The sequence below is a fragment of the Quercus robur genome, chromosome 5 (genome assembly GCF_932294415.1).
Source record: "Quercus robur chromosome 5, dhQueRobu3.1, whole genome shotgun sequence".
Taxonomy (NCBI): domain Eukaryota; kingdom Viridiplantae; phylum Streptophyta; class Magnoliopsida; order Fagales; family Fagaceae; genus Quercus; species Quercus robur.
In genome coordinates, this window is record NC_065538.1 from 88,974,083 (window position 1) to 88,983,576 (window position 9,494).

General features: G+C 31.5%; 1 protein-coding gene across 1 annotated transcript; it reads left to right on the top strand.

The window, feature by feature from the left end:
• The first annotated feature begins 3,678 nt into the window (after positions 1-3,678).
• LOC126727674 (coniferyl alcohol acyltransferase-like) lies at positions 3,679-7,163 on the top strand. Its single transcript, XM_050433597.1, has 2 exons — positions 3,679-4,224; positions 5,893-7,163. Exons 1-2 carry the CDS (start codon positions 3,781-3,783, stop codon positions 6,862-6,864), a joined length of 1,416 nt encoding a protein of 471 aa, XP_050289554.1. The 5' UTR covers positions 3,679-3,780; the 3' UTR covers positions 6,865-7,163.
• Positions 7,164-9,494: the final 2,331 nt, after the last annotated feature.

A 9,494-nucleotide genomic window follows, 5' to 3' on the forward strand; every position in this document is an offset into this window, starting at 1 on the left:
TGGGCTGAAGTGGGTCACGGCGCGGGTCACGGCATGGGTCGCGGAGTCGGAGATCGGAGTGGGCTGAAGTGGGTTGTGGGTATGGCTAAAGTGGTCACGGCGTGGGTCACAGAGATCGGAGATTGGAGATCGGGTTCTATTGTGACGCTGGTTTTTTTTTTTTTTTTAATTGGGATTTTTGTTCCAGTGGGATTTTAGAGAAACTCCTTTGTACATGTCGCCGGAATCAGTTAATCGAATCGCCGGCGGATATTTGGATTATGTGTGTTTGTTGCTCTGTTTAAGGTTTGATGGTTGTGTTTGTGTGTTTGTGCGTGTGTGTGTGTGATGATGGATTTGGAAAAGCATAGGAAAACAGAAGTTACGGTTAGAAAAAAATAGTAAAGAAAGATTAAAAAATAATATTTTAATAAAAATAGAGTTTTAAGATGTAGCAGGTATTGTAAAATGGGATGGTATAAGTAATAAAGTGATTTTTTGAGATGGTATAATAGTATAGCATAGCATTCTTTGATGCTGATGCTCTTATATATGCCATTTACATACCAAATATAATTTTATATATATAATTTTTTTTATAGCTATATCAAAATTATCAATTTTGTTTGGTGGCCGTTCCAATTTCCTTATTGGTTTTAAAATTGTTTTATTTTGATAAAATATTGAGTGATGTAATATTATTTAAAGTTGCATTAAATTTAACTTGAACTAAACTCTATTATTATTTTTATTATTATTATTATTATTATTATTATATAACACAAAGCAATAATTAAATTTTTATTGCATTGTGTTATACAATTTTCAATATCTATCAATTCAAAATCAAATAAAAAAAAACACATTTTTAATGAAAAAAATGTCATATGTAGGCAAAATAACAAAATTTCAAATAGTTGAAAGAAAACATCAAACTTTTATCGGGCTTAACAAAATTTCCCTTCCTTGATTCGACAACTCCACCAATGCCTTCAAGTTAGGTTGGAGATTTCCGATTTAAGAAAGTTGGATCGGGTTGGAAAATACCCCAAACCTAACCTTACCTCTAATTGTGAGGATGAGCCATATATATATAACTTTCCTAAACATGATTTGGTTACATGTAGACTACTCTTCAAACCTTTTTTTTTTCTTTAGAAATTTTTTTAAATTACTATAAATTTTATTATAAATGATTTACAAATTAACATGAAAATAAATGCGATTGATGATTTTTGTATAACATTTAAAAGTTGACATATTGGTTTGTAAAATTTACGTAATGAAATTTGTAATATTCCTACAGAATCACTTCTTTGATGTAATATCCCCGTAGCATCAATTTTTTGTAGTTGATTTACATAATTGATGATGTGGCTTGATGTGCCTTTTTTTAGGATTCACCAACATTACTTAATTGAATAACAATCACCGCCTATCATGAAGACATTAGGGAATATTTTTTTTATAAAATTTATTGCATATCTAGACTTATTGTGTTATAAAAAATTGTGAGTGGTTGACTCATATAAAAGTGATTTAGTCTAATCAAAACTTGGCATGTTAGCAAGTAATTTGTTTGTTTGTTTGTTTTTTTTTTTTTTTTTTTTTTTTTTTTTTTTTTGTCCCTAGCATTTTCCCTAAAGTTTTTATTGTTTCTTTGGACAACAAAATAAAAATAATAAAATAGACGATGCAAGTATTGTCATGCAATTTCTTTGTTGTGAAAAAAAAAATTGGCAAACAATATGAAAGTAATAAACAATTACTCATAATTTATCACATCAAAGTTATGACAAAAGTCAAAAATTGCGACTCAAAAGTTTATTATAAGTCTAAGTGTAGTTAGGGTTTGATTTATTTTCAGTACTTTTTTAATTGAAATCTCATTTTACTTTAATAAGAAACTGTCACATTACTCACTAACTAAATAAAAATGTGGAAATTAAAGTCCATTATCACTTGCTATTGTGTATTTAAAATAAAAGGAGATATCCAGCTAAAAAAGAACTAAAAATAAGCTAAACCTGTGTAGTTGATAGTGACATCCAATATTTTTTTAACTGAAATTTCATTTTGTTTTAATAAGAAACTATCAAATTGTCCATTAACTAAATAAAAGGTGGAGATTAATTAAAGTCCACTACCACTTGCTAAACCCGTGTAGTTGATAATGAGATCCTCCAAAGTTCAGATTAAATCCAGCGATTAGGTGGTTGTAAGTAAAATGAGTATTTTTTTTTTTTTTTTTATTGGTTGATGAGAGTGAGTCCTTGTTAAGCTAGGTGCATAAAATTATACAAATATGCAGAAAGGGTCCAAATTAAATTATACACCCTTTGCTTTCTTTGTTTATATTATTGATTTTTTAAACACGGCAGTTTGTTGGTATCGCAAGGGCTGTATGTAAGTGCCAATCCCACGTTGGAGAAGCCAAAGCCTTTGCTTTGAACAATCAGCTACTGTCGTGATTATCTTTTTCTTTTATTTATACGAACTGTCTTGTATTTCATATTTCTATTTTCTAGCTTTACTAGCTAAAAGATTTCCGCTTTTACCAAAAGAAAAAAAAAAATGTTTATAAGAAGAAAAGATTTAAAAAAGTTTATCCAAAAAAAGAAAAAGAAAAGATGCTTGTGCAAACTGATTTTGGATAGTTGGCTTAGGGTCCGTTTGGATTGAACTTATTGTTGCTGAAACTGAAAACACTGTAGTAAAATAATTTTTAAATATATAAATAGTACCGTGAAACTTATTTTTAATATTTTTTAATATATAAACAGTATTGCTACAGTGATAAATGGCCAAAATGGCCCATTAGCATGTTTTTTTGAACTATTTAGCAACAGAACACTGTTTCGGAACTATATAGCAATATACCACTTTTTCTGGTACTCGAGCTTGGTGAGCTCGAGTACCATGTTTTTTTAATCCACTGTCGCTCCATATTCAAGGAGCCATATAGTGGCGTTTTTAAGCCCTATAGTGACGTTTTCGGGCCCTATAGCGGCGTTTTTAAGCTCCCATACCAGGTTAAGGGGCCCTATAGTGACGTTTTTCGGGCCCTATAGCGGCGTTTTCCTGCAAAAATTTTTTTATAAGTCCCCATAACAGGTTCAAGGGCCCTATAGTGGCGTTTTTAAGCCCTATAGTGACGTTTTTGGGCCCTATAGCGGCGTTTTACTGCAAAATTTTTTTATAAGTCCCCATAACAGGTTCAAGGGGCCCTATAGTGGCGTTTTTAAGCCCTATAGTGACGTTTTCGGGCCCTATAGCGGCGTTTTTTTTTGAGAAGATGTTTGACCAGTAAAAAACATGGTACTCGAGCTCACCAAGCTCGAGTACCAGAAAAAGTGGTATATTGCTATATAGTTCCGAAACAGTGCTCTGTTGCTAAATAGTTCAAAAAAACATGCTAATGGGCCATTTTGGCCGTGATAAATAGTACGTAAACAACGACAGAACGATATGTAACAATAAAATTTGTTTCATAAATAGTAAATTTTGCTCCCTTAAAAAAAAAAAAAAAAAAAAAAAAGAAAACGTGCGGGATTCAGCGGAAACGCTGAATCTTCCGCTGAATCCAAACCCAGTTGCATAGCTATTTCCTAGGTGTAATACTTTTCTATTCTACAAAGGCCTACCTTGACTAAATGATTAATTAAGAAAAATGTCACACACAGTCCCACACAGGGGCCTCTATATATCCACTCCCCTATCAAACCCCATCAACCATATTTCAAAACTATTGTCTTATACTCTTATAGTCTCTTACTGCTGTCTCTCTTTCTCTCTGTAAACATGGGTTCAGAAGGAGGAGGAGGAGGAGAGTTGAATGTGAAAGTGAGCAAGAGGGAGGTTGTGGCAGCAGTGCTGCCACTGCAAGAGCATTGGCTACCACTATCCAACCTAGACTTGCTTCTACCCCCAGTTGATGTGGGTGTGTTTTTCTGTTACAAGAAGAACACCAGCTTACTGGGAAAGGACCTCTCTAATAATTTTGGCTCCATGGTTGGGGTTCTTAAGAAGGCCTTGGCCCAAGCTCTCGTGACATACTATGCTTTTGCTGGTGAGGTGGTGTCAAACCCTGTTGGTGAACCTGAGATTCTTTGCAATAACCGTGGTGTGGACTTTGTCGAAGCTTTTGCTGAGGCAGAGCTTAAAGACCTCGACTTTTATAACCCTGATGACACCATTGAAGGCAAACTTGTGCCCAAGAAGAAGAATGGTGTGCTCGCTGTCCAGGTTCGTCACGTGTTTCTTATTCCCAATGTATTCACGTACACCCCATACGCACACACACATAGCGGTAATATTTTTTGGCTCCTGCTAGAGCGAAAATTATCTTAGTGTATAAAAAGTCCCTATCACATTATAACGTCAATCTTTCTCCAACCCCTAATACATCTCAAATGAACCCTTTTTTTTTCCTTTAAAGGGAGAAAATCCTGGAAACTTTTTTTGGATATAATTTTTTTTTTCTCCCTAAAATGTGTTTTTGGAAGATGCTAGCCACATAACTTTACATGCAAACAATTCAATTTTAATAGCCAGTAGAGTATTTTGCGATGAAATAAAAATCTGAAATAATAAGAAATGAGAATAGTTTTTGACACTACTTTGAAAAAAACGTTATGCCTTTTTGATTTATTTTATTTATGATTATCTATTTATAAATAAATAGATCAAAACCAAAAATAGATTTTATCTTAGTTAAAACCACTTTTAATGAAGTAGTATTACTTAATTTGTTTTTAAATCAGAAATATTCCTTGTCCTTGTTTAGGCATCCCATGGAATCCAGCTTAGATGTTACATTTCCTTTATTAAAAAACTTGTGAGTTCCCCAAGTTATCCAAACTCACAAATATCCGAAATTAGGCGGCTGATCAAAGTTTGATGTACCGTCACCACACAAGAAACTAATATGAAAAAGATGCGTTTTACTTTTTGGCTTCTTCCCAAATGCCAAACTGCTGGTTTTGAAACTTTGAATGATATGTTTCATTTGGATCGTACGGATATTCGTAGTTTCAGTATGCTCTTTTTTTTTTCTTTTTTTTTTGAGAATCACAGTCTGCCTCTGTTTCTAAACCATGCCGGCTGCCGCACCTTAATTTGCCGCTTCAATTATATTATAATAAAATGATCAATAATTGCTTTGAACAAATCCTAGCTACTATTTCATGTGTTCTATTTTTTCAGTTTTTTAATTTAAATTAATTTATATATATATTTTTTGAGGGTGAAAATTAAATTATATGGTTCGTGATATTGAACAATAACTGATAAATTGTTTTCTTTTCTAATGGTCCTGGCTTGATAAGAAAATATCTTATGTGTCAAATATGAGTTCCTTAATAATGTGTACGTTCCACGTGACTATAAAGTCTATGTTAAAGATGAAATTTAATTTTTTTTTTTTGGTAAAAGGAATCAAATTTCACATTATTATTAATATTTTTTGTTTTTACTCACTTTAATTGAATTTGTCAAAAGTAAGGCATTATTTTCACACACGTGATATTGCTATAGTTAATTATAATTAACTATTTAGAAAAACAAGCTGTAAAAAATGGATTTTTTTTTTTTTTGTAATAAAAAAATGGAATCAATTATATATGTAGGACTAACAAACTTCATAAATTAATCATATTTCGGAGAGAAAAAAAAAAGAATAAAATTAATTAAAAAAGAAAGGCTCCTTTTGATATTAATTATTATATACCAAAAGTCATAACCTACTAACCCAATAACTTGTTAAAATTAAAACAGCAACCAATCCAAATAAACACGACAAGTACATGAATTTGGTGAGGACGAATTAGTCAAATATTAAATGTTTGACAAGGCACGTAGTAAAAAAAAAAATACTAATACTGACATTTTTGGTTTTATATTTGGAATATGCAGGCAACCGAGCTCAAGTGTGGTGGGTTGGTTGTGGCGTGCACGTTTGACCATAGAATTGCAGACGCCTACTCGGCCAACCTATTTCTTGTGTCATGGGCTGAGATGGCTCAGTCAAAACCCATCTCTACGGTGCCATGTTTTCGTCGTTCTTTACTCAATCCTAGACGCCCTGGTTCAATTCATCCATCTTTGAACGACATGTATGTTCCAGTGACCTCATTGCCTCCACCCAAAGACCCACAACCTGGTGATGATTATCTTATTAGCCGCATATACTACATTAAAGCTGACCAACTCAACCTGCTCCAATCACTAGCTACCACAACCAATGGTTGCAGGAGGACTAAACTAGAGTCCTTTAGTGCCTTCTTGTGGAAGATGGTTGCTAAACATGCTATTCTTAACAATGTGGACAAAAAGGTAACCAAAATGGGCATTGTTGTGGATGGTAGGACAAGGTTAAGTGATGGAGATATAGACAAAGCTTCACTCATGGGGTCTTACTTTGGAAATGTGCTATCCATACCTTATGGAGGCAAGGAAGTAAATGAGATTGATGAAAATCCATTGAGTTATGTGGCCAATGAAGTTCATGATTTCTTGGATGGTGCAGTGACCAAGGAACATTTCTTGGGGCTCATAGATTGGGTGGAGTCTCATCGTCCAGTGCCAGGGTTGGCTAAGATATATTGTAGTGGGAGTGAAGATGGACCAGCTTTTGTGGTATCATCAGGGCAAAGGTTCCCAGAGTCAAAGGTGGATTTTGGATGGGGTAAGCCAATATTTGGGTCATACCATTTTCCATGGGGAGGTGACTCAGGGTATGTGATGCCAATGCCAAGTCCAAGTTGCAACGGTGACTGGGTTGTGTACGTGCACCTCTTGAAAGGCCAAGTGGAGTTGATAGAGACTGAAGCTGCTCATCTCTTTAGACCCTTGACTTTTGATTATCTCCAACATTGTGCTATTTAATTGCTTATTTGTCGTGCTTTGTTCAATTTGGACGGCTTCAAATGGTGGAGTTGGAACCTTGGAAGTCATATATATGCGTACTTATGTATGTAACTAAGTGTGCTCAATGCCTAGTGGGATTGGACAATCGTTCGCTTCGCAACTTTTTCTTTTACTTTGTTGTATTATATTATGATGGTGATCTTTATCTACTGTTTGTAATTACCTTTTTATTTTATTATTATTTTTTATTCAATGTACCAACCCACCATCTCTTTATCATTGATAATATTAATTGACTACTCTCTCAACTCTTTCAATTCTTCTACTTTTTCTTTATTTATTAATTTTACATTCATAAATGAAATTTCGATGTGCCTTCCATTGTCTACCGCCTATTACAAGCAAAAATGATAACAGCTACAGCTACTATAGTTGTATGATATAATATAGCCACGTTTTTAAGGTGCAGTTTTTGTTCTAGACACATATATTATGATATATAAACAGTATTATGATTCATTAAAATAATAGGAGTTCTTTTTAAGATACAAAATAATAGGAATTAGGAATATTACAAATAAAGAGTGATGTTATTGAAACTGCTAATTTTACTAAATTTTAAGTGACACCATATATATTTTTGTCATATCAATTTATAAGTATTATGTAGTTAAAATTTATAATAATTTTAACTATTTTCCTAAATATGTAATTATTAATGCCTGTTTTTCAAAGTCTAAATTAATCTCGTTATATATATATATATATATATATATATATATATATATATATATTTTATTTTTTTTTTTGATACAGTGTTATATTATATTATATAGCCCATACAAATGAAATCTATCTCGTGTTATAGGGATCCGTATATACAAATTTTAGTAAAATTATATTTTTTATAAAAAAAATTGGGTCTTACGGCACTATTCAAATATTTAATAATTATTTTGCTACAGTATTTTCAGTTTTGAGAAATAAGCGGTATCCAAACAAACTTATATATAGGGAGAAAAATACTTGCGTTTGTGCCTTAGCAAGACTCATGAGGAGTTAGGGAAGTTATTTTATGAGACCCGTATCAGGCACAGATTCCTTCATTTTGGGACCTAGAGCGAGTTATATTTTTTATTAAATATTTTGTTATTGAGTTCTATTAATAGTGTCCTTAGAACATTTGTTAATGAATAATTTTAGGAAAATTTTAATATCATTTTCGTGGAAAATATAAAAAATTGAATAAAAAAAAAACAATTGCTTTTTTCTTTTCGCATAAAAAGTTTCTAAAGATATTTTCTAAAATAATGTCCTTAGGGTATCCGTTAATTTTTCTTTTATTTTTTATATAAATTTTTTAATATCATAATGTATTTTTTCATTAAAATTCATTCTTCTTGCATGTTGAGATTCAAAAATACTAATAATTATTAATCTATTATTCTATCTCTCTCTCTCTCTCTCTCTCTCTCTCTTATAAAAGAAATTTTATATCCATGTGCATATTTTCTAGTAAACATTTATATTTATGAAAAAAAAATGTACAAATAAAAGAAATCTTGTCTTAAATATCAAATTATAATGATTAAATTAAAATCAAGCTTAGTGTTAACAATCAAATACTTTGTTCGGGCATAAAATTTAAATAAAAAATGTGTACTTATTTAATATTTCAATAAATTTAGATATTATAACATATAAATTTAGAGTTTGAAGGATAAAATCTTCTTGATATTTTTACCGTTCATTGATTAAGAAAGTATGAGTATAATTAAGAAACAAACAAACAATAAAAATTAAACACAGTGCTTAAGAAATTAGAAGTGTGGTAATTAGTGAACATATCTTTGGAAAAGGGAACAATTATATTTTCAAGTTGTTTCACGTGTTCTTTTAGGCGAAGAGGAATAGGAAAAGGAAGACGAACACTAAGACTTATACAGTTATACATCAAAATGAAGGAGACTGTACGTGAAGAGGACATTTCCATTTTCGTTTTCAACACGTATTAAAAACTTGCCTCACGATGATATCAATTTTGGTTACACACGGGTCGTAGGTGAGGCAAGTTTTTAATACGTGTTGAAAACGAAAATGGAAATGGATAACAACCGTTTTGATTGGACAGGAAATGGATATATAGTGCGAATCACATTGATTACATTTCCTAGGGTGTGAAATGAGAAATGAGAATGAGAGGGGCTAGCTATCTGTCTCTCTTTTGGGGTGATATTTTAGATGTCCCAAATGATCCTATAAAATTCTCTTCTCAAATATATGTAAAAAGATCTACAAGCTACTAAGGCTACGGTACTCAATAAATAAATAATAAATTTTAGAATTTTGTACTTGATGCATATTTATTAATTTAGGTTGAAACTTGATCTAATATAGTATTTGTTTGGAATCCCATAGTTTTTGGAAGCTTATTAGTTAAAAATGAGACCAAAAAAAATATATAATTTTTAATAGCTTTTATTCTAATTTTTTTTGTCAAAAAAGATTAAAATTAGCTTATTTTCAACCAAAAAAAAAAATTTAATTTTGTTATTATTTTTTTTTATGAAAAGAAACTAAAACAAAAGGTAAAAATGTTTTGCCGAATGAACATTTAGGCTTTGGTCATTGATTCAGTTAAAATTTAG